The sequence below is a fragment of the Heterocephalus glaber genome, unplaced genomic scaffold (genome assembly GCF_053883595.1).
Source record: "Heterocephalus glaber isolate CG9 unplaced genomic scaffold, H.glaber_assembly_v1.0 deba00000818, whole genome shotgun sequence".
In the NCBI taxonomy this organism is placed as follows: Eukaryota; Metazoa; Chordata; class Mammalia; order Rodentia; family Bathyergidae; genus Heterocephalus; species Heterocephalus glaber.
The window spans coordinates 14,906,373-14,931,819 of record NW_028258164.1 but is presented as its reverse complement, the minus strand read 5'-3'; the positions used below and the strand labels follow the sequence as shown (position 1 = coordinate 14,931,819).

Here is a 25,447-nt window from a genome sequence, read left to right as displayed (position 1 = left end):
ATTTATGTTCATACTTTTCTATTATCTTTATCCAGTTTTGGGATTAGCACAATGTTGATTTCCTAAAATGAGGGGAGAGGTGTTCCTTCTTTTTTTCTGTTTTAAATGTTTGATATAATTTATCAGTTAAAATGTATATAAGCCTGTTGTCATATAGGTAGGTTTTCAAGCTAGGAATATACTTTATTTAATAGGTACTATTCAAATTTTATATTTCCTCCAGAGTCAGTTTCATTAATTTGTCTTCCAAGGTACTTCTTAGAAGTTGTCAAATTTATTTTAAAAAAGATTTTTTTGTAATATGCTCTCTATATCCTTTTAAATTCTGTAAAATCTGTGGTAATGTCTTCTAGATCTTAATATTGTAATTTTAAAAAAGTGTAATTGATATTATATAATAGGAAGAAAAGCTCTAAAGGAATTGGGGAAGTGGGAGGGGTAGGGGAAGGGAAAAGAAAAAATATGAGAAAAAAAAAAAGGAAACAAAGTCTTTGCAAATAGGGAAGGGTGGAGGGGGTGAAGGGAGGCCTGGGGAAGGGGAGAAAAATAAGAACCAAGATACTCATGTAATGGTACAAGATCCCAATGATGAATGTAACTATTTTATACCTAAAATGTACCAATAAACATAATGGGGGAAAAAAAAGATGATTAGGAGAAGTGACCAAACACACTTTCAGAAAATGTTAGTCAGCCTGAGAACACCAAGATACGTTGGGGAAAAAAAAATACTAAAACTACTGGTATGCTGGTATATTTATCCCCCAAAATGAATGATTTTGGAAGAAATATGCATCATTTTGTATCTCTTCTTTCCACAGCTTCCTAAATGAGTTGGTGAGGTCCTGAAGATACAGATCACTTGACTGATATTGTTCTAGTGTCTGGCATATTGGGGCATGACTGTTTTGGGGATGAATTAACATTATCATTATATTAAGAGCCTACTTAGAAACTATTAAAAATAATTACCTCTGAGCTTGTATAGGTTTCATACATTATGCATATGTTGCCCATCGCTTCTCGGCCTTTTGGCTAAGATCAAGTGTAGTGTTGCCCATCACATTCAAAGAGCTTTATAAATCTAGTTTTTTTTTTTAACCATGGGGTAGAGGTGTGGTATAGATGCTAATGATTAATTTTGTTTTAAAATGTGCAGTTTTACATGTTTAAGAAGTGAAATCTTAATATGTTTAAATAAACTGTTAAATTTTAGTTACTGTAACATTTTATATTAATGTAACTTCTCAGGCACCATAGTTAGCTGCTTCCAGGGTAGTCTTTGTTTGTTGCTTTATCTTTTTGATGTGTAATTTAAGTCATATATGACTTCCTTAGTACTTACTTTAGAAAAATGTTTTTGGAGTTTTTTGACATTTAATATATGAAGAAGTTTTACATGTGCTCTGTTTTAATCCTTAAAATTAAGAATTAAGGCTTATTAATTCACTGTTTTGTAATTTTTGCCACTGCCTCAAACCTTTTTTTCCCTCTACAGTACACTACTTTCTGTATAACCCCACCAAAAGCATCAGCCAGACGTTTGGTTTGATATCTGTGTTATATAAACAAGCAATAATTACTTTCATTGTTCTAGATTCGTAAACAACAGAAAGAGCATGCTGAGTTGATTGAGGATTATCGCATCAAGCAGCAACAGCAGCAGCAGCAGCCGCCGCCGCAACGTGCAGTGGCCCCACCTCTTCTAATGCCTGGCGTCCAGCCCCAGCCACCCCTTGTTCCAGGTGCCACTCCACCCTCCATGGGCCAGCCCAGCTTCCCAATGGTGGCACAGCAGTTGCAGCACCAGCAGCACACAGCAGTCATCTCTGGCCACACCAGCCCTGCTAGAATGCCTAGTTTACCTGGATGGCAGCCTGCCAGTGCCACTGTTCACCTCCCCCTCAACCCTCCCAGGATTCAACCCCCGATTGCCCAGTTACCCATAAAAGCTTGCACACCAGCCCCAGGGACAGTGTCAAATGCAAACCCACAGAGCGGTCCACCACCACGAGTAGAATTTGATGACAACAACCCCTTTAGTGAAAGCTTTCAGGAACGAGAACGCAAAGAACGTTTACGAGAACAGCAGGAAAGACAACGCATCCAGCTGATGCAAGAAGTAGACAGACAGCGAGCTCTGCAGCAGAGGATGGAAATGGAGCAGCATGGCCTGATGGGCTCTGAGCTGGGCAGCAGGACTGCTGTGTCCCAGATTCCATTCTACGGGTCTGATCGGCCTTGTGATTTCATGCAGCCTCCGAGACCCCTTCAGCAGTCTCCACAGCACCACCAGCAGATGGGCCAGGTTTTACAGCAGCAAAATGTACAACAAGGATCGGTCAATTCATCCCCCACTCAAACTTTCATGCAAACCAATGACCGAAGGCAGGGGGGACATCCCTCCTTTGTTCCTGATTCACCGTCGGTCCCTGGTGGAAGCCCAAACTTCCACTCTGCTAAGCAGGGACATGGAAGTCTTTCTGGAACAAGTTTCCAGCAGTCCCCTTTGAGACCTCCGTTTGCACCTGCTTTACCAGCAACACCCCAGGTAGCTAATAGTCTCCCATGTGACCAAGACCCTGCTGTTGCCCATGGACAAAGCTATCCAGGATCAGCCCAGTCTCTCATTCAGTTGTATTCTGACATTATCCCAGAAGAAAAAGGGAAAAAGAAAAGAACAAGAAAAAAGAAAAAAGAGGATGATGCAGAATCCACCAAAGCACCGTCAACTCCCCATTCAGATATAACTGCTCCCCCAACTCCAAGCATCTCAGAAACTACCTCCACTCCTACCATGAATATGCCCAGTGACCCTCCTCCGCAGGGTGAATCAGAGCCTGCAGAGCCAGCTGGCCATCCATGTACAGAGTTAGAGAACACACTACCCAGTGGTGATTTCTCCCAGGGAACTCCAAGCCAACATACTTGTGCAAATTCAGAAGTGGAAAACCTCCCCATGGGAACTCCTGCCAGAAGTGAAGAGATAAAACTGGAAAAGGCTGAGACAGAGCCAGGGCTGGGTCAGGAGGAGACTAAATCAGAAGAGCAGACTGGTAGTAAGGTGGAAGATAAGTCTGGGGCCAGTCCTGTCTCCTCAGTCCAGAGTCCACCTCATTCTGCTGGGGCCCCTGTCAGCAAAGCAGATTCAGGGAATGAGCTTTTGAAACACTTGTTGAAAAATAAAAAGTCGTCTTCCCTTTTAAATCAAAGACCTGAGGGCTGTTTCTGTTCAGAAGACAACTGCACAAAGGATAATAAAATGGTGGAGAAGCAGAATCCAGCGGAAGGATTGGTAAGTGTGAATCGTGGAAACTACAAGGTTCTTTTTCTTTTGCTTTTAATTGTACCTATATCAGACTAGTACCAGCAACTTACTTATTTCAAAACTATTCTGGAGCCTTTTTACATTTTTATTTTGTTGCTTCTTTCTCCATGGAGCCCATGGTTTTACTCATATTCATAAACTAAATTAATTTGTTTACTGTTCTAAAAAAACATTCCAGTTCATGTGTAGCATGTGCCTTTTAGCAGGTTATAACATTAATCTAATCAAAGCAAAGGAAATAAATGTTGAATGTACCTTTATTGTATGTAAATAAATGTGCAACTTCCATTGACCTCTTTTAAATATAGAAAATAGCTCTGCACCCCTGTTAATATTCTGGAGGGATCATCCACACTGGGACTCTGTTATGTCACAGTGTATTGATATTAACGTTACAAAATGTAACCTTACATGTAGATAATATTTCATCTTTGTAGTGTTTTATGTATCAATATTTACCCATTTTAAGTTATTAACATTGAATTTGCCTTTATTTTTTCATTTGTATGAAGAGCTTAATTATAAATATACTTATCGCTTCTCGGCCTTTTGGCTAAGATCAAGTGTAATTATAAATATACTGTCACAAAAATACCTTTCCCCCAACACCATTTCATTTAAGTAAGGTGTTTCATTCAGTAAGGTGTTTTATTCAGTAAGGTGTATTAAAAACAGGTTTCTGGATCCTGGGAATTGGTCTGCTGGTTAACCTAAGGTTCAGAGCCATTGCTAGTACATTTATAAGGCTTTCCCTGGGCTGGTTCTCAGGCTGGGTTTTGTCATTTTCACATTTATTGAATAGGGGTGGTGCACCTAGTTGTCCAGATTTGGAATTTTAAAATTAGCTGGGAAGCTCCTCATTGTGCAGGTGTTGGCACAATATTGTCTTTGCCCAAGTAGATACATGTCACTTTTGTAAATTTTGGTAATTCTGCTTTTCCAGTCATACTTGGCACCAGCAAATGTGCTCATCTGTCTAGACCAATCTCTGGCCACTTTGTCCAGGACAGCTTTTGTCCTAGGAATTTGGAACAGTTTGCAGTCCCTTGAGTGTCTCTGTTTTTACCCTTCCACATCTAGCTGTACTGTATGGTTACTCCCTTCACTGTTCTCCCTTCTTTTCTGGCCAATGTCCTTATTTGTAAAACTCACTTTTGGAATCAGTTCTGCAGATACCTTCCTCAGCTCTGCCAGTTCTGGGTACACGCTGATGCCCTGTGCACACAGCACAACTTACATGGCTCCACGAAGGGCAGACTGCACCTGGAGCATCTTATCACTAAAAATATGTGCTGTACAAGAATGTCTGCTGGCATGGGGAAACAACCACATGTCAAGTTGAAAAGCAGACACCAAAATGAAAGAATACAAGGTTGTGATCGCTTATGATTTAAAAAAAAAATATGTAGGCATAGATTAAAATAATTGAAAAGAAACATATTCGAGGTTAACTTTTTTTTTTTTTTTTGGTACTGGGGATTGAACTCGGGTCCTGGAGCTTGTGAGACAGGTGGCGGAACCACTGAGCTAAATCCCCGGCCCTAAGGTTAACATTTTATCTGTGGCAGATTTTTAATCCTTTTTGCTCTTCCATGATGAAGTATTCTTTGAAATGTAGTTACATCTTCCTTTTAGGATACTAGTGAGGATGAAAGATAATGTTTGTAAAGCAATTAAAGTACCCAACCCATACATACTTAATATGCCTCATTATCTCTATAAGCCAATTAAATTCTTAAATTCACTCTCCTGTGGGAGGATTTTAAGAAATGCAGGATGTGAAGCCCCTAGAGAGCATAAGGTGTGTGTTATATCCAGATCCCAAGTGATTCATAGTCACAGGAAGTTGAGGGCACTGCTGCAGAACTGTGTGTGGCCACCTGCTGGGCAGGTTAGAGCTTCCATTGAGAGGGACGCCCCTATTCTGTTCAGTGGGTCTAGGGTGGGGCCAGAGAAGTGGCATTTCTTATCAGTCCCCGGGCGCAAACTACTCTGGAGCCTGCTGCCCTTGGAAAAAGCCAGGGATCCAGCCCAGGGATGGGAAGTCTGAGCCTGCCTCCCTCTTCCTTCTTTGTATGAGCTAAGAATGGTTTTTACACTTTTCAATGGCTGAAAAAAATCTAAAGAGTCATATTTAACTTGTAGCAGTGAAAATTATACAAAACTGAAATTTGTCTATGAATTTTAAATTTTGGGTTTTTTGTTTTTTTTTTTTTGTCCCAGGGATCAAACTCAGGACCTTGTACTTGCCAGGCAGGCGGTAGAACCACTGAGCTAAATCCCTGGCCCTGAATTTTAAGTTTTATTGCAGTGCAGCCAAAGCCATTCATTAAGAATTTGTCCAGCTATTTTTGTGGTACAGGGTTAGTTGGCCCTAGGCTAGAATCTTTACTCTCTTTGCCCTTTACATACAATTCTGTCGTCCATGCTCTGAGCTATTTAGAATATAACTAGAAAACTATAATTTTCAAAACCCCCAAAGATTCAGTGCAGAACTGATTACATAGTACACTCAGAAGCCATAATTCTCTCTAGCAAAACATTGATGATAATTTTAGGAATAATGAAGCCTGAAAAATATTTTTGTATTTTTAGGTATTAGTAGCACTATCCTTTAAAATCTTTTCAGGGCCTGGCTTACTCTTGCTTCTTGACTATAAAGACAGAAGTAATGTATTTTGTTATCTATTTCTCTCCCATTGACATTAAGTACGTGGATATTTTAAAGTCAAATGTAGGATTGTGAGCTAATTTGAGAGACCAACGTGGTTTCTTTTTATTGGTCTCTGGGCTTGACTGTTCTCTTGCCTCAGATGCATAGGCTGAACTGTGAATTGACTCAGCAGTCCTCATATTTCACCAGTTCTCCTTCCTATGGGGAACCAAAAATAAACCACCAAAACCATGTATAGAAGCATCTCTGGCTAGGGGCACTCCTCCACTGTGCCTAGGAGCTGGACTCTGGACAGGCCCCGGTGTAGGCAGCGAGACAGGTCATGGGTGAAACTCATCCTTAGGAGCTCTACTCCTTCCTCAAGCCTGCATCTGACTGGTTTCCATGCTTGAAAATAATCCCTGAAAAAAGAGGGTAGTATTTTCAGAAGATGATCAGACTCTTCTACTGTGAATCTTCTCAACTTTTGGTACCCTGTTAGGAATATGAGTCATAAGATGGAACTGCTCTAGCATGATCTAAGCATCAAGCATGTGGATAGTTCACTTATTTCTTAACCTTTCCAATTACATTAGCAAACTATGGGGGTTCAAATGCAAGGTGGTTTTGGATGTGGCAACAATCAGTCAAAAATGGATGGAGGAAATGAAACCAAGAAACAGCGAAACAAACGAACTCAGAGGACTGGGGAGAAAGCAGCACCTCGCTCAAAGAAAAGGAAAAAGGATGAAGAGGAGAAACAAGCCATGTATTCCAACTCTGACTCCTTCACTCACCTGAAACAGGTTAGTCTTTTAGAGTAGCCTCTTTAAAACTTGCAGGAAATAAGAGCAAATGTTTCTTCAGCCATGTAAAACTGAAACTTTCTCTCCTCCTTATTGTAATAATTTCCTGGTTAGAAAGTTAGGGGATATAGGACATCTGGACGTGGAACCTAATAATATACTTCCTGTTTCTAAGCAAAATTGCACCTTATTGACACTTAAAATTTATAGTACTGTGAATGGATTGGCAGGTGATGGTCAAAATTTACTGAAGTTCAGGGCGCCAGGGATTTAGCTCAGAGGTCCTGAGTTCAATCCCCAGTACCAAAAAAAAAGATTTTCTGAAGTTTAAAAGGAGCAGCCTCAGTACCAGTACACACTTTGTCCCCATTTCTTATGACTCTGGATCCAAAGAAATGAAACCACAGGGCCCTCCCCATCTTCTCAGTTCTTGAACCCTTACGGTTGTTACCGAAGGGAGAGACAGCCCCTAATCACCATCAGCAGTGCCTGCTCTCAGCATGTGCGTTGTTCTTCCTAGCAAAGAGGAGCATGTTTTTCTTGTGAGCCACCAGGTGCATCCCTTTAGGACAGATGGGAGCACAGCTTCCTGGGAAGTGTAGCTCAAGAGATTCTGTAGTTTCTCTCTCTCTCTCCAGCATTTTGCTGTATGGAATTTTTAACTCTTGTTTTTCTCAAGACTTGTTTGACTAAGTTGCTTCAGATCTTAGGAAGTTGAGAAACACTCAGTTTTGTTTATCATGTACATTACTTTTAAATGTGTTTTTTAATAGCAGCTCTCTCTGCTCCCTCTAATGGAACCAATCATTGGAGTGAACTTTGCGCACTTTCTTCCTTATGGCAGTGGCCAATTTAATAGTGGGAATCGACTTCTAGGAACTTTTGGCAGTGCGACCCTTGAAGGGGTTTCGGACTACTATTCTCAGTTGATCTACAAGGTATGTTGTTTTGCCAGGTGTCACCTTGGTCCATCTCTGGATGCCTTGTCACAATTGCTAGAGCATGTCTTTTGCATCTAGTGTACCTCAGCTTCCGGGTCTCACTAAAATTTAGTTCAGCTATAAGCTTAAGGTTTTACCTGGTGAAATGTTCCTAACATGAACATTTGAAACTTTATAGGTAAGAATTCAAATTGTGAGAAATACACATATGTTTCCATTGTAGAGGAAACATGTGTTTCCTTATAGCCTTCACTAACATAAAACGAATCCAATTCATAGTTAATTGTGAAGAAAAAATGGAATTAGGCTTTTACCTTGAAAAATGACATTATAAAGTTATAATGATGTAGGTACTAATTGCAAGTACACACAAATTCCTAGACTATTGGAATAGTATAGAGCCAATTCAAGATTATCTTTTGGTGTCACTTTTCTAAAGTTTTACGTTAGCATCATAAGTTCACATCTGACTTACGTAAAAAAATCATTTTTACAAAATATATGAGGGTATCATATATCATATATTTCCCGAGGGCTTCTCTTCTGACTTTTAATATGAAAATAATTCTCTCCATGTTTCTTTTTTGTTCTTGTGGGCTGTTTTTCAGTTAGAACTCATCTCAGTGCAAGCTATGCTTCAGTCTCAGGTCATTGTCCTTAGGAAAGCCTGCCATCGCAAGACTTGTCATTTCATCTTGTATTTGATTTGTATGGTAGTAGTGGTAGATTCCAGCACCCCTTCAGAGACTAAAATCCATGATAAATTGGTGACAAATATTAACCTAGGAGAAATGTTTGCAAAGATCTGCATTTGTTAATACATATATTTAATCCTTTTTGTATTGTTGTTGCTCCTTTTACTTCTTGTAGACATCTTAATCCAGATTCTAATATCTGAGACATGAATTGCAATTACTCGTTTAGGATTACAATTTCTTCAGTTTTTCATACAATGAGAATTATCTTACTGAAAATTAAATAAAGGAATTTTTGAGAACTTTTTACAATTTGATTGTATTTTAAAGTTATTTTTCACTAGCTGTTGTAACTGAAACTTGAAAAGAATTGCATAACAGAATCAATGGGAATTTGATTTTCATTTGAAAGCTAAGTACTCAAGCTAGGTCAAGTAAACAAATGGATAATAATATATCCACAGAGTTATGAGTAGTTGTTCTAAAAACTTCCTGGCCTTGTATGTGTATTTTTCTTTTTGGTGTACATTTGGGAATGAAGATGCATCTTGATTACGTTTCTGTAGCCTTGCTTCCATGTGTTAAAAACTCACAGAACTAGGTTTTACAGGGTCATTGCATATTTGATCAGTAGCATATAATTTAAAATTTTTTGGTCTCCTGCAGCAGAATAATTTAAGTAATCCTCCAACACCCCCTGCCTCTCTTCCTCCTACACCACCTCCTATGGCTTGTCAGAAGATGGCAAATGGTTTTGCGACAACTGAAGAACTTGCTGGAAAAGCTGGAGTGTTGGTGAGCCATGAAGGTATGATCCATAGCCTCTGTTTTACACTGTTGAAGAATGTGCCTCTGCCAGCTGTGTGGTGGAGTGGCTTAGAACGCAGAGTTCTACCTGCTTATCATCTTTGACTGAACATAACTTCTGATTTTGCGTGTTTGGTTTTCAGTTACCAAGACTCTAGGATCAAAGCCATTTCCACTGCCATTCAGGCCACAGGACGACTTGCTGGCCCGAGCTATTGCTCAGGGCCCAAAGACAGTGGATGTTCCAGCTTCGCTTCCAACACCACCTCATAATAACCAGGAAGAATTAAGGTAGAAGCTACTTTTTTCTCAAACAGTTTTTAGTGATTTTTAAATGTATTTAGCATCATGCGTATAGAAATAGTGTGTAAAAACACTGAGAGGTAAAATTTGGTAATATTCTTAAAAATATAAATTTTATAACATTGTCACTATTAAACATAATTAATTTGTACCTTTTAAAAATACATAATTTAGTGAGTTCAGCATATGATTATAGAATAGACATTAAGACAATAGAAAATCTCTGTGCAAAGTATTTTAAAGAACATTGTCCTTCAAGAGTGTTAGCGTGATTTATTGGATTTACTGTTGTTCATAGGTGTCTAGAAAGAAAGTACGATAGTCACAGATGCCAGAGTGCTGCTATGGAAGAAAGATACTCCTGTGCAGATACTTTGTAACCAATTTGTATAAACTGCTTCACATTTTTATCTCTACCTTAGAAAATCTGCTCTCCTTATTGATGAGATACCCATTTAATCTAAGTCCCATATTTTATCAAGAAAACTATGGACCCAATTGAGGAGCAGCTAGTCCAGGTTTGGAATCTAGGCCTCCTTTTTCTTCTGCTCACTGCTGGGAATCCCCAACACATCAGTAGGCAGCATTGCTCTCTGCAGCAGCTGTGGGAGGCAGCTTGCTCAGTGTATGTGTGGTGACCTAGCTCAGGTGAATGTGTGGTGACCTAGCTCAGGTGAATGCTCCTCCCCTGGATTTCACAGGACACTTTGGTCTCATCAGCATGACCAGGAGCAAATTGAGAAGAATAATCTGCAGCTCTTAGCCTGAGACCTCAGCGTTGCTCCACTAAGCTTGAGCCTTGGACTAGATAAAAAGGACTGCTCTTTCTCACCTTTTAAAATCAGTTCAGAACAACAAGTGCCTACAAAGCCACAACAACCAGTGTTTCCCCCATCTTTCGACTCACTGTAAGCAGCAGCAACAGGACAGCTGTTTTCACCGCCAGTTGCATGCAGATGTGATGCTGGGTGTATGCATAGGGCCTACGCTGTTTTTGTTGGAGCAGCAGGAGGCTGGCTTCCTTTAGGCTCAGTGCCCTGGGATTTTGCAGAGATGTTAGTATTCGTCCTTTCTAGGTTATGTTATGAACTGAACAGCTTCCTCTTCAGTAGGTCTTTAAACTATGACGCTAAAAGTTTGGTCATACAAAACAACCATTTATATTATAGCTAAACCTGACTACTGTATTTCTTCCAGGAGATTTCTGTTTACTGATTTCCCAACTGATTAATTTGCTCCTTCTATTAATGATGTTGTGGGACTTGTGTGGTTGGTGCATAAAGCCCCTCTGCTGGGTTTGCATGCTGTGATGTGTGTGTTCCTCTTCTAGGATACAGGATCACTGTGGTGACCGGGACACCCCTGACAGCTTTGTCCCCTCATCCTCTCCTGAGAGTGTGGTTGGGGTGGAAGTGAGCAGGTATCCGGATCTGTCAGTAGTCAAAGAGGAGCCTCCAGAGCCAGTGCCATCGCCCATCATTCCAATTCTTCCTAGCACCACTGGGAAGAGTAAGAATACTTTGCCCTGCTACCTGCCAATGTACTAATATAAATATTTTGACCTCAAAAAGCCATCAACACACCTTTCTTTTTCTTTTTTTCTTTTTGAGGTTCAGAATCAAGAAGGAATGACATCAAAACTGAGCCAGGCACTTTATTTTTTTCATCACCTTTTGGTTCATCCTCAAATGGTCCCAGATCGGGTCTAATATCTGTAGCAATTACCCTGCATCCTACCGCTGCTGAGGTAAAAGAAGAAATGACTTCTTAATGCTATGGAGTATGTTGTGTTGTTAAAAGAGATCTCAGTGGCTAACAGTGAACCATAGGTTGCAGGGTCAGTGAGGACAAAAATCAGGGTAGAATGGATAGTCACTTGGGATATAGAGGCTGCTTTTGAGTACTGTCATTAAGCATGAGATTGATCTTGGCCTAAGTCAAGGCAGAAGGGGAAGTTAGCACTCACACATTCTTATTAAAGGGTATATAATTTAGAGAACTCTTTAAAGAGAAAACTTTTCATAACTGATACACTTATAGAAAATGAACCACTGAGAAAGTATCAACAATAAAAATTACAGAAGCATGAGGAATGTTCTTCAGGCAGTAGCTGCTCATGCCAAAAACTACTAATTTGCTGAGGATTTTTTTAAACTTTGAATTCTGCAAAGACATTAGAGATGGAACTCATGGTACAATGGCATGACATTCTGATTGTCCACAGAAAACAGCATTCACATGACATTTGTGCATTCTTGTGTACTGTTTCAGACCTTTAGTGAGAGCTGTCTTATAAAAGCCTGTGGAGTAGGTACTATGGCCCTGAAAACTGACAGGGTTAGCTCAGCCTTTGTGGTTGTGCCCTTTACTCCTGTCCGATGTTAAACAACTAAACTAGGTGAATATGTCCCCAAATATTTTATGTTAATGGGAATCTCTTTCTGCAGATTTCTGTTATGAAAGTTTTACTTTTGTATTTGCCCATTTAAACAGAAATTTCCCGTAAGTCCCGAAGGTCAAATAAAAAAGTTGTTGGGTTTTCTTACACTGCGTGTGTCATGCAGGTCACATTTATCCTACCCATGTGTTTCTCTTCCGTGACTCACTTTGCCTTTGGGGTTGGTAACGGAGTATTTGTTTTGTTTTAGAACATCAGCAGTGTTGTGGCTGCATTTTCCGACCTTCTTCACGTCCGAATTCCTAACAGCTATGAGGTCAGTAATGCTCCAGATGTTCCACCTATGAATTTGGTCAACAGCCATAGAGCAAACCCAGGTTTGGAGTACCGACCGCATTTACATCTCCGTGGGCCTCCACCAGGATCTGCAAACCCTCCCAGGCTAGCAAGCTCTTACCGGCTGAAGCACCCTAATGTTCCATTTCCTCCAGCAAGCAGTGGTGAGCTGGTAGCTTTTTATTAATCCCAAATCCATTCTTGATTGAAAAGTTAAGCGTACTCTTCTTGAAATTGCAATTTCATCTTTAACAAGTAGTGAGCAATACATTAGTGCATGACCCTTGGTAAACAAAGCTCCTTTGAGTGTTCTGTTTTCTGGGGTGTTGATGTGACTTTCCCTGCTTTGAGAAACCCTGTCATGCTCCCAACCAGGAAGTGTTGGAATGCAGCTCTCTACCTGCCTTGCTACCCTTAAGCAGCTCTGCCCTTTGCATCCCTGAGCCCAGTTCACTGTCTGATGACTCCACCAGAGCAGATGAGGCTGGCTACCTGGAGTGTATTGTGTCTTCTTGTTCTCTGCCGTGTGTCCCTTGTACCACCTCCCACAAGGACCCTCTCTTCCCCTGGGGGCTCTCATGCCCCTACCTCTGAGACTCACCTGGCCTTCTTCAAGCCACTGTGCTGTCTCATTGGCATCTCACGTCTGTGCTCTGGGACCAGCCCCACTTCCTCACCATCTCCCAACTCACCAGTTCCCTTATAATCCTCTCTGTCTTTTTTTTTTTTTTTTGAGGTTCCCCCAAAATGCTCTGTTAAGACAAAGGTGGGGGAGGGGCAGGGAAGGCTTGTTCACCCCAGGGACTGAAGCCCCACACACACACACACCCTGCAGCCACCCAGCTGGTTCAGTGCACTGCAGGGAGGGCGTCCTGGGCTCCAGGCAGAACTGCTGGGCCGAGAGCAGGCAGGGTGCGCGTCGCTTTCCACATGCAGCGAATCCTCTCTTTCTTTATCCTTCAAGAATCTAGCAGCTTCTCAGTTTTCACCTTTGAACTTTTGGCAGTTGCCTGTGTTGGAGTTTTGAAGTCTTAGCCTCTAGCTCCTTCTGTTGCTCATGTTTTTTCTGCCTCCTTCCTTCTCTTTTGGCACCCTGGCTGAGTGATGCTCTCTGAGGAGACCCTATGCCTTCTAATCCCTTATTTACATTTACCTTGGGCCTAGATCTTTCCTTATGTCTCTTTGATATTTGAAGGCCCACTACTTAAATCTTACACACATTTCTCTTATCTTCCATAGAATGTTTCAGTTCATCTGACCCCAGAGCAACAGCAGTCTCTCTTCTCCATGGCTCACTGTGCTTGGACTCAGCATTAATATACCTTAGTGACTTAGTCTTATGAGATTCTTTGTTGCTAGCATTATTTTCCCAGCAGTTTGAGAATAGGCATATTTCTTTATTGGTACCCCATTGTTTCATAATAGATCCTTGTCACCATCACTTAGAAGAGACTTTTATTAAAGAACAGTATAAATTAGAGAGCCATGTTGTAATAGGTTGCTACGCATAATGTTACACCAGCACCACCTGTGTCATTACTAACCCAGTGGGTTGCCTGTAGGTCTCTCTGGATACAAGGATTCCAGTCACGGTGCTGCAGGAAATGCAGCGCTCCGACCACAGTGGTGTTGTCACTGCAAAGTGGTTATTTTTGGAAGTGGTGTTCGGAAGTCTTTGAAAGATCTGGCTTTTATGAACAAGGTACTGCATGTTGTTTTCTAACCAACCCCACCTCCACAGGATGTGTCCGTCAAAGAGGGGAGGGGGTCCTTCACGGTACAGGATGGGCCCATTTCTGCCGGTTAGGGTCAGCACAAGTTACAGTGCTCGGGCTTGAAGCCAGATCATGGCAGCAGACTGTTCCATTGCTTGTGATAAGGACCCTTAACCTTTGGTAAAACACTGAAGAGTAGACAGTAGAGTTTGCACATTGTGCTAACTCTTGGGACATAGATACCATCTTACTGTAGGACAGAGGACCCTTCCCATTTGTCAACATAAAAATCAAGTGTGTAGGGCTGGGGATTTAGCTCAGTGGCATCGTGCCTGCCTGGCAGGTGCAAGGTTCTGAGTTTAATCCTTGGTGGGGGGAGGGGGGGGAATCAAGTGTGTAGATCTGTTTTTATTACATTGTGACTTGAGATTTCCCACTCATTTCTCTTTGTTTTTCAGGATTCCCAAGAAAGCACCAAGAGAATGAAGCAGGACATTGTCTTTTGCAGTAATAACTGCTTTATTCTTTATTCAACTGCGCAAGCAAAAAACCCAGAAAGCAAGGTAAAATTAGGACATCTCAGCTCAGTGATATATAACTAGTGATTTCTGTGTTCTGGGTACACATTAGTGAATAAAACAGATGTGTGCCCTGCCTCAGCACACTACGTTTGGGAGCTCCTAAGCAATGCTGATCAGGTGGATAAAGAGGGATCAGAAATAGCCATGGCCTATGCTGCTCTTCCAAACTCAGGAAGGTGTTTGACCATAGTAGGTGGTCAGTCGCAGATTACATTTTAAAAGTTCAAAGTTGAATAGAACACCAATACTACAATCTTAAACTTGACTAATCATAAATATTTTAATTAACAATTAAAATTGTTTTTATTGATCTTACCTCAGTAGGAAAACCTGTTCAGAAACAGAACTTCAGTCTGTTCATGCATTAGGATAAAAAGCATTTTTTTCACCCTAAGCTGCTTTGCTTGATTTTGTGTGATTTAAGTGTATCCAAGTATGTAGTTGATATAGCTGATACATTTTTAATTGTTTTGAAGGAAATTTTTTCCTGTTGAGTGATATGCCAGTCATTTCTCCTCCAGATAATTTCTTTAATGTATCTTTCTCAGAAAAATGAACTGCAGACACTTAATTTCTAACAAGCGGCAGTCCTCTACAATAATAAACCCAAGCTATTTGGCAGAGAAATTTAGACTTTACAATGCAGCAGCCTAGATGAGAAGTGGTTTTTCATCAGGTAGATTCTCAAGCTGTGTGTAGTGGCTGCCCACTTCTGACTTTTTCAGATACCTTCTAGGACAGGCTTGAGTGAATGGTAGTTTTGGTGATGATGAAGATAGCCTTTGACATACATGAGGGAAGCAAGCAAGAGGAGTTGCCATCTGCTGGCAACAGGGAGCCCCCTTTTTTTGCACACTGTCACCTGTTGATCAAGCCTGAGATGAACAGACGAGAATTTCAGGGTGTGGAGATAAGCTCTTAGCAGATGAGATTGCCATATTTTCAAAAAACACTACTCCATTGTACAAATTAAATGAGCTAGGTCCTCTTACAGCATTGGTTTTTCTGGCTTAGTTAGAAAGGGAGATGTCCACAGTTTAAGAGCAGAAAATTCTGATGTGTAGAGAGAATTGCCCTGATTGCTCTATCCAGACTTAGCTGCTGAGATACTCAGAATCAGCTTTCTCTATGCCTGAACCCTGCTGCCTTCTCTCCTCTCCCTCTCTTCCCACCTTATCCTCTCTCCCTGCCTTTCTTCTTCCCTCTCTCCTTCTCATCTGTACTGGGAACTAAACCCAGGGGCTCTTGCCACTAAACTACATCCTCAACTCTTCATTGTTTTGTTGGAGGCAGAGTCTTGCTAAGTTGCTCAAGCTGGCCTCAAACTCATGATCTTCCCACCTCAGCCTCTTGAACAGCTGGGGTTACAGGTGTGCACCACCACACCTAATGCTCACTTAGTTTTGACTCTTTCCTTAACCGTCAAGTCATATACCCTGTTAAACTATATGGTTGGCTTCCTGGTGTGACAAGAATTGCTTTTAGGGTGTGGTTTCATGGTTTCTTTTTACTGCTCAGGAATCTGTTCCTTCATTGCCGCAGTCACCTCCTAGAGAGATGCCTTCCAGAGTATTTCACCAGTATAGCAACAACATCTCCACCCTGGATGTGCATTGCCTCCCACAGCTCCAGGAGAAGGCCTCCCCACCTCCATCACCTCCCATTGCATTTCCTCCTGCCTTTGAGGCAGCCCAAGTCGAGGCCAAGCCTGATGAGCTCAAGGTGACCGTCAAGCTAAAGCCTCGGCTCAGGACTGTCCATGGCGGCTTTGACGATTGTAGGCCACTGAACAAAAAGTGGAGAGGAATGAAATGGAAAAAGTGGAGCATTCATATTGTAATCCCCAAGGGGACGTTTAAGCCGCCCTGTGAGGATGAAATTGATGAGTTTCTTAAGAAATTGGGCACTTCTCTTAAACCTGACCCCGTGCCCAAAGACTATCGCAAGTGTTGCTTTTGTCACGAAGAAGGAGATGGGCTGACAGATGGACCAGCAAGGCTGCTCAACCTGGACTTGGATCTGTGGGTCCACTTGAATTGTGCTCTGTGGTCCACAGAGGTCTATGAGACTCAGGCTGGTGCCTTAATAAATGTAGAGCTAGCATTGAGAAGGGGCCTGCAGATGAAATGTGTCTTCTGTCATAAGACAGGAGCCACCAGTGGGTGTCACAGATTTCGGTGCACCAACATTTATCACTTTACTTGCGCCATTAAAGCACAATGCATGTTTTTTAAGGACAAAACTATGCTTTGCCCCATGCACAAACCAAAGGGAATCCATGAACAGGAATTAAGTTACTTTGCAGTCTTCAGGAGGGTCTATGTTCAACGAGACGAGGTGCGCCAGATCGCTAGCATCGTGCAACGAGGAGAACGGGACCACACCTTTCGAGTAGGAAGCCTCATCTTCCACACTATTGGCCAGCTGCTCCCACAGCAGATGCAAGCGTTCCACTCTGCCAAGGCACTCTTCCCTGTGGGTTACGAAGCCAGCCGGCTGTATTGGAGCACACGCTATGCCAATAGGCGCTGCCGCTACCTGTGCTCCATTGAGGAGAAGGATGGGCGCCCAGTGTTTGTCATCAGGATCGTGGAGCAAGGCCATGAAGATCTGGTCTTAAGTGCCACATCACCCAAAGGTGAGATCTGCCACTTAAGTGCGCTAGAGAGTGTTTTTAAGTCAGTGTTTCTTCATTGTTTTTCTTGTGTGCATTTCATATTTTATAACAGCAGATGAAGATTTTTTATTTACAAATACAAATCTTAGCTTCTTCGTGTTATCACACCATGCTCTTCACTGTACGGTTTTCTAAAGATGGGTGTATTTGTTTGTTTTGAGGTGCTAGGGATTGAACCCAGGGCCTCCTATGTGCTGGGCAAGTAATTTACCCCGAGCTACCTCTGCAAAACTCCAGCCACTTTCAAGTCTTATTTTGAGGCAGAGTCTCACCACATTGCCCATGCTAGCCTCAGACTTTAGATTCTCCTACCTCAGCCCTCCCAAGTAGCTGGGGCTACAGATGTGGATCACCACACGCAGGCACTATACAATCTTTAAACGGTATCACAGGCAATATATGTGTTAACATAGGAGTTGATTTTTAAAAGTCAGAATATTTATAAGTTGCCTTTTTTTTTCAGTTTGTAAATCTGTTTGTTTGTTTGTTTGAGAAAGGGTCTTGATACGTAGTTCAGGCTGGCCTTGAACTTGCAGCAGTCCTCTTGCATCAGCCTCCCAAGTACTGGGATTACAGGTATGCACCACCATGCTCAGCTATCAGTTTGTAGAAGACAGGAACTGTTGTTACTCAGTAAAGCACACTGAGTTATCTCAGGAATGTAAGATAGTGTACAAGTTTAAAGCTGGGAATTAGCCTTTTAATTTTTACTCCAGGGTAAGTCTGCATTGGCATTTTTATTGATGCAGAAAACACAGAGCTGCTTTAAAGTGTTTTTTTTTTTTATATCTAGGTGAGTTCGAGGCCAGCCTAAGCTACATCAGCTTGCATAGTCAGTGCAAGGCCAGTCTGAACTACACAGGGAGACCTTGTCAAAACAACCCCCCCCCCCCAGTTTAAAAAATAAAGTTTTTTTTAAATGTGCAAAATGCTGTAAAGATGTTTCCAGGGCCAGGGATTTAGCTCAGTGGTTTCGCCGCCTGCTGCTCAAGTGCGAGGACCCGAGTTCGATCCCTGGTACCAAAAAAAAAAAAACGAAACAAATAAAGATGTTTCCAAAGAAAAAGTTTCCTGTTTTAATGTAGAGCTTAAGGGAAAGGAACACATCTACAGATCTCACTGGTTGGACTAAACATTTTTAAAGCAAGCAGGTTATTTGGCCATTAGGAAAATAACTTTTTTACATGAATTTCAGTTATCTTAAACTAACTTTTTCACTTTTAACTATTTGATGTCTGTAATGTGATATTATTTTCCCCCAGATTTCATAAGGTCTTAAAAATAAATGGCTGCCATTTAGTAAACAAATGCATTAGGTTCCTGCCCACAGGCTTTATTTGGAAACTAGCAAGTCTTTGGGTTTGACAATTCTGCTCCCTCAGTTTTATACTGTATTGTGTTTTCCTCTCTCTTTAGCCTAAAGCAAGTTTATTATAAAATTATTTTCTTGTCCATATGTAGGTGTTTGGGATAAGATTTTGGAGCCTGTTGCATGTGTGAGGAAAAAATCTGAAATGCTCCAGCTTTTTCCTGCATATTTAAAAGGAGAAGACCTGTTTGGCTTAACTGTCTCTGCAGTGGCACGGATAGCTGAATCAGTGAGTGTTGTGGTCAAGATCAAAAATTGCAGTTGTCCCTAATTCTGTGTGATCTCTTCACCCCATGCTGCAACACTTGTGGCCCTGCTAGGACTGATCTGAGCCTGCAGGGCAGGCAGGCATTGGTGCTGTGTGGAGGCCTTGCTAGAGAGGCGATGCACAGTCCTCCAGGCTGAGTGCAGACTGGTGCAGGACTCAGGCAGATAAGGAGACGCCTCTTCCCCCTGGCTTCCTGAGGTGCTCATGCGTTTATGTGAGTTAGGGTGCCCTTGTCCTGACTCGGGTGTGTGTGGCCTCTCTCCAGCCTCCTCCTGGGGGGAGTCAGTCTCCAGAGGGCAGTGGACTACAGCAGCACCTGATAATATCCTCTCCTACTCTGCCAAAGCATGCTTGGCACTGACTAACTGAACCATAGGTACACAGTACTTGTGAAAGCCATGTGACTATAAGACATTTTCAGGAATAAAAACATCACTGATGTGATTTTTTTTTGGAGAAGCAGAAACCCCAAAGCCACTGAGAGAAGGCTGATGGAGGCTGATTGCTTCCTTTAGAAGAGATAGTATGTCTAAATGATAAGCATCTTTTATGACTGTAGAAAAATACATTTCACAAGAAACACATTCTAGAAAAGACCCTTAACATACTCGTTACTAGACATTTATATGCCTGTGACATGGAGAGTGATGACCTCATACTGTCACAGTCACATTTGAAAGAAACAAGAAATGAACCAAAAAGAAACCATGAAAATGATTTCTAACTGTTCTTAATTTTAAAGTTCCAGGCACAGATATGAAAGTAAGCATTAGACCAGGTGAAAACCCTAAATTCCGAATCATTACACTCCCCATATTTATCAGATCCTGGAAGTCCACATGCATGGGCCTTGGTTCGCCGTGGTGCTGTGCCATTCTTTTTCTTCAGGGAGCATGTATTTGCTAGGGGTTGCCAGAGCTTATGTGCTTACACTCCCATAGATGAGAGTACAGGTAGCTTGCATTAGGTGAGTAAAAAAGCCCTTTGTTCTGTGGAAAACATTCCTACACTGATTTCACATCACTCCATCTTGAACCAGCCCCAGCGGTCTGCAGTGAGTTATCTCTTTGTGTGTTTTGCTGCTTTTCAGCTTCCTGGGGTTGAGGCGTGCGAAAACTACACCTTCCGATACGGTCGGAATCCTCTCATGGAGCTGCCACTTGCTGTCAACCCCACAGGTTGTGCCCGTTCTGAACCTAAAATGAGTGCCCATGTCAAGAGGTTTGTGTTAAGGTATTTTGTTTTAACTTCACATAGTACAGCCCAGGGTTTCTAAGCCTGTTTGTGGTTTTTGTGCCTGATTTGTCTGCTGCTTAAAAACCCTGCTGTCTCGGCTGTGTATGTGGCTGACCACCTCAGAGGTCGCACGTGTGTCTCTGCTGGGCAGCTTTCCGTGTGTTTCAGGAAGACTCTGAGTCAGCCTAGCTTGGAGCACCAGTCAGAGGTATCTTCAGTTTTCCTTTTGTTTCCTGTCACTATGCCGTCACCTGCAGGCCGCACACCTTGAACAGCACCAGCACCTCAAAGTCATTTCAGAGCACGGTGACAGGAGAGCTGAATGCACCTTACAGTAAGCAGTTCGTCCACTCCAAGTCATCGCAATACCGGCGAATGAAGACCGAATGGAAATCCAACGTGTATCTGGCCCGGTCTCGAATCCAGGTGAATGCTTGGCTTGGGATGAGGAAGAACAGGGTGGAGGCTAGAGATCTCAAGATGCCAGTAAGTCTCAGCATTGTGGCATCAAGGCTCAAATCTCTCCGTAGCACATGGGCTTGGGAGACACACTGAAACCATAGATATTCTCTCAGTAATTTAGTATAAAAAAGAATAGGAGCAAATAATGATGCCATAGTCTTAAATAACAAGACTGACAGATGTTTAAATTTCAGAAATAACATATTCCATAAAAAGTGTCATTTGAGTTCCGGTGAAACTTCAGGCTTGGCTTTTGATACCCAGGGGGTAACGTGTTTGTATGAGAAGGAGAAGCTGCAGTGTTGTGTGCACTCTGCTTCCCTCTAGGGCCTGGGCCTGTATGCTGCTAGAGACATTGAGAAACACACCATGGTCATCGAGTACATCGGGACCATCATTCGGAATGAAGTCGCCAATAGGAAGGAGAAGCTGTATGAGTCCCAGGTGCGGCTCTGCCGATATTATGTGAGCTGGGTGCCCCACCCCTGCCCCAAGAGTCCAGGCCAGACAGAAGCTGTGTCCACATGGCCTTGTGGTCCCCTGGTCTCTCTCTTGCACTTTCCTTTTTCCATGTATTGCTTACATAGATATAACTGTTGACCCACAAACAGCCTGCTAGCGTGACGCCTGCCATTGGTGCTGGGTACTGGTAAAGGTCCCATGACAACGAGGAACACTGTCCCCAGGGAGTGTGATTAGGGGCACTGGCTCCTGCTGCCCTCCTGTGGCGGAGGGCATTTCCAGCGCACACTGGTGACTGCCCACTGTCTCTTTAGAACCGCGGTGTGTACATGTTCCGCATGGACAATGACCATGTCATCGATGCGACACTAACAGGAGGGCCTGCAAGGTGAGGCAGGTGCCCCAGGAGTGGGGTTGGTGCTGGCAGAGAGAAGGTGGGGGTTGGGGGAGAGTGCTCACTGCAGCCTGGCTGTGAGTACAGAGCAGGCAGATGCGTTTTCCATGCTTGCTATAAAGTTTGTCTTTGTGCTTGTTTTATTAAGGGGAAATAAAATGTAATTGGCAAGCAGTGTTTCCTACAGATGGAAAGTTCAGAGTATTCTTTTAAGTTGTTTCACAGTGACTGTTTTTTGATGTGGTGGCTGCAGGTACATCAACCATTCTTGTGCACCTAACTGTGTGGCGGAAGTGGTGACTTTCGAGAGAGGACACAAGATTATAATAAGCTCCAGTCGGAGAATCCAGAAAGGAGAAGAGGTGAGGGGGAGGGGATTGTCCGTGTTCTGTGCCACTTTCCTTCTTCACGCTGCCACCTAAACTTGTGTTTCTCCACTGCTAGAAAAATTCTCCCTACTGTGTTTTGTCACCTGTCCTGTCTCATCCTTCAGGGGTCCAGGTGCCACCTCCCCCACATGGCAACTCTGAAAATACATAGTCAGTGTGTCCCCCCCCCCACCATTCTGCTGTCCCATGAGCCCAGCATCCTCTGTCTCTTGGTGGCATCATCTCATGTCGTAGGCCCACCTTACGCTTCCGTGGCTAGTGGTGGCATTGCTCTCTGTGGAGATGCCTGCTGTTGGACTGGTGTGCAGGCTGTGGGAGGCTGCCTCTTTCGGTCCCTGGGGACATGGTGACTCATGATAACCCTGAGCAGGCCGCAGGCACAGATCGGGAACTGGATGCTCCAGATGAGATCTTCACACTGATGGTCCCTACTGATCTCAGATTCCCATGTCAGCTCTCCTCACGGTGTCATGCTGAATGCTGACCTTGACCTGTCTCTGTGCTCTCACAAGATGATGTTAGCCCCGTCCCCTCTGGGAGCTGTCCCACGTGTGGTCAGCCCATGGTGTAGTTGCCCCTGGTCCGATGGTGTGTTGGAAAGCGCTGGCAGAGCACCTGGCCCTGCACGAAAACAGCCGTGGGAAATATATTGTGAAGGCACTTGTGTATTTGAGTATCTTTTGGGAATCTGCTTTTTAATAACAGTCTGGCCAGACGTGGTGGTGAACACCTGTAATCCAGCAGTTGGGAGGCTGAGGCCACCTGGACAACTTAGCAAGATATTGTCTTGAAACAAATAAAAAGAGTTCAGTTCCCAATGCCTTCCCCCAGCACAGGCTTGGGACTCTCGCACATCTCTGAGCAGTTTGAGCAGAGACTGGGTGTGAGGACGGGAGCGCAAACCTGGCTGCCCCCTTCTGTTTGGGTCTTCCCAAACAAGTCCGTCTGCCTCACCACGCCATTGTTTTTCATAGGAGATGAACAAATGTCTGTGACACGCAGTGATGTCATTATTAGGAGTGGCTGCGCAGTGAAAGCTGATTTACTACTTTTCAGTATAGAAAGTCTTCCCAAATGGAGTCCTAGAGCATCCAAGTTAGGAAAGGCTAGAAATCGCTGGGCCCCTGGTCTCAGGAGGAACAGCAGGCAAGGCTTGAGCTGGGGAACTTGTGCCACATGTGAGCCACCTTGCCAGGCGGGTGGTCTGAGATGTTGGGAAGGCTTTGGTAACCCCTGATGCTGCAGATCCTTCAGACATCTTTGGTGAGGGAAGATGGAAAAGGAACCCAGGTGGTAGCTGGCAAGGGCAGACTCCTCCCACCACACCATGCCAGTGTCACTCATTGGTCAGGGTTGTGGGGCCTTCTAGGGTAGGGATCTGTCCCCACCTCCCCTATAGTGGTCCCCTGGCTCCCCAGCATATACAGGGACAGCTCTGTTCCCCCAAGACCTCCTTGCTAAGTCGAATTCATTTGAGAAATATCACTGGCTCCATTAAGGCGCGCCCTTCGTTGTTCTGTTTCTGAGGATCCCCATGGTCCCCTGGGACTGCAGTACAGCTGGTTTCCTTTCATTAAAGCCTGCTTTGCTTACTGGCTTTGAAGTACAAGGGAGATCGAGGCAGAAATGCCCCTGTTCCCTGTGCTGCTGTCTCACGCTGTGTCTTTGCCGTGGGCAGCTCTGCTATGACTATAAGTTCGACTTCGAAGACGACCAGCACAAGATTCCATGCCACTGTGGAGCGGTGAACTGCCGGAAGTGGATGAACTGATGCATTCCTTGCTGTCTCAGCGGGCGGCTTGCCCCTAGGAAAAGGCGACTCAACACGCCATTGGAAAGCTAGTTTTGTTTTCTGTTGTCCGACTTCTTCGGCAAAACAGCTTCTGGAGTGGGGGTTTCCTCAGCCTTCAGGTTAAGGAAGCCTGCGAAGCTGCTGGCCAACAGTCCTCCTTGCTGAGGGTAAGCAGAGTCATAGATGTCCAGCACTTTTTTTCTTTCTTTTCTTCCTTTTCTTTTCTCTTTGTTTCCCTGCGGGTGGGTTTGTTTTGTTTTGTTTGTTAGTCTCACTAAGGAGAAACTTTTACTGGGGCAAAGAGCCGATGGCTGCCCTGCCCCAGGCAGGGGCCTTCCGATGAATGTAAGACTGAAATCACCAGCGAAGGGGATGTCCAGAGTGCTGGCCACGCCCACTAAGGGGCAGGGCCTCTAAGTGAAATTCGTGGACGCCACTGAACAAGGAATGTACCGAGATGACTTCCTTAGGGATAGAGCTAAGGGATAATAACTTGCACTAAAATACATTTAAATACTTGATTCCATGAGTCAGTTTATTGTAGTTTTTGATTTCTGTAAAATAAGAGAAACTTTTTGTATTTATTATTAAATAAGTGAATGAAGCTATTTTTAAATAAAAGTTAGAAGAAAGCCAAGCTGCTGCTGTTACCTGCAGAACTAACAAACCCTGTTACTTTGTACAAATATGTAAATATTTTGAGAAAGACTACAGTATAAAAATAGTTATTGACCAAATGCTACCAGGCTCTGCAGCAGCTCGGGTGCTTATAAAATGTCATAGGGATGTTACAATATAATTTGTGTTATTAAATATGCCATTATAATTATGTAATAACCACAATTTCAACCTGGAGTGTTTGGGGGTTTTTTGGAAACTACAGTCTATTATTACTTGTTTTATACACCTAACTTCTGACAGAACAGACTGTATGCTGACTACAACTTTTATAGATGTTTTGGTAATTTGAACTAATTTTTTCATATTATATTGTTGCATCCCTACTCCTTCAGTCAGGTTTTTTTTGTGCTTACAATTTGTGATAACTGTGAATAACTGCTTAAAAATACACCCAAATGGCTGAATTTTTTCTTCAGCAAAAATAGTTTTGATTAGAACTTTGTTCAGACCACAAAGAATCATGTACACATAATAGAATCATGTAGCAGGAACTTACCCTAACTTCTTAGCCTTCTATTTAACATAAAAATTTGAAAAAGAAAAAAAAAAGAGAGAGAGATGTGATTATGCTCAAGGCTGCAGGACTCCGGCAATAGGGTTTTTCGAAGATATAATTTTAAAATGTGTTTGTATGAACTGTTTGTTTACATTTCTTTAATAAAAAACAAAACAAAACACTGTTTTGTGTTTGCTTGTAGAAACTTAATCAGCATTTTGAACCAGGCTAGCTTTTTATTTTGTACTTAAAATTCTGGTACTGACACTTCACAGGCTAAGTATAAATGAAGTTTTGTGTGCACAATTCAAGTGGACTGTAAACTGTTGGTACATTCAGTGACGCAGTTCTGAACCTGTAATGTATATGGCATGATGTATTTTTATCTTACAGAATAAATCAATTGTATATATTTTTCTCTTGATAAATAGCTGTATGAAATTTGTTTCTTGAATATTTTTCTTCTCTTGTACAATATTCTGACATCCTACCAGTATTTGTCTTACCGGGTTTTTGTTGTTTTCTGTTCTGTATAATAGTATCTAATGTTGACAGAAATTGAATTTTTTGAAGTATACAGAGTGTTATGGGTTTTGGAGTTTGTGGACACAGATTTAGAAGATCACCATTTACAAATAAAATATTTTACATCTATAAA

The 25,447-nt window shown here is 42.6% G+C and overlaps 1 protein-coding gene and 1 pseudogene across 33 annotated transcripts in view; both read left to right on the top strand.

The window, feature by feature from the left end:
- Kmt2c (lysine methyltransferase 2C) overlaps positions 1-25,447 on the top strand; it is a 268,017-nt gene extending 242,570 nt beyond the window's left edge. For 25 of the 33 annotated variants that reach the window (XM_087207697.1, XM_087207695.1, XM_087207696.1 and 22 more), the window contains 18 exons: positions 1,598-3,295; positions 6,578-6,787; positions 7,561-7,725; positions 9,090-9,231; positions 9,374-9,521; positions 10,864-11,042; positions 11,144-11,280; positions 12,182-12,431; positions 13,830-13,969; positions 14,441-14,545; positions 16,082-17,201; positions 18,702-18,838; positions 19,968-20,110; positions 20,371-20,539; positions 20,903-21,019; positions 21,352-21,425; positions 21,685-21,793; positions 23,499-25,447. In XM_087207697.1, the coding sequence (XP_087063823.1) occupies positions 1,598-3,295; positions 6,578-6,787; positions 7,561-7,725; positions 9,090-9,231; positions 9,374-9,521; positions 10,864-11,042; positions 11,144-11,280; positions 12,182-12,431; positions 13,830-13,969; positions 14,441-14,545; positions 16,082-17,201; positions 18,702-18,838; positions 19,968-20,110; positions 20,371-20,539; positions 20,903-21,019; positions 21,352-21,425; positions 21,685-21,793; positions 23,499-23,591 (5,136 nt within the window). In that variant the 3' untranslated portion in view covers positions 23,592-25,447. The remainder of the gene's footprint in view (positions 1-1,597; positions 3,296-6,577; positions 6,788-7,560; positions 7,726-9,089; positions 9,232-9,373; positions 9,522-10,863; positions 11,043-11,143; positions 11,281-12,181; positions 12,432-13,829; positions 13,970-14,440; positions 14,546-16,081; positions 17,202-18,701; positions 18,839-19,967; positions 20,111-20,370; positions 20,540-20,902; positions 21,020-21,351; positions 21,426-21,684; positions 21,794-23,498) is intronic. The other 8 variants (XM_087207690.1, XM_021240969.2, XM_087207677.1 and 5 more) reach the window with 7 other exon arrangements.
- On the top strand, positions 1,016-1,106 carry LOC147828978 (U2 spliceosomal RNA; annotated as a pseudogene).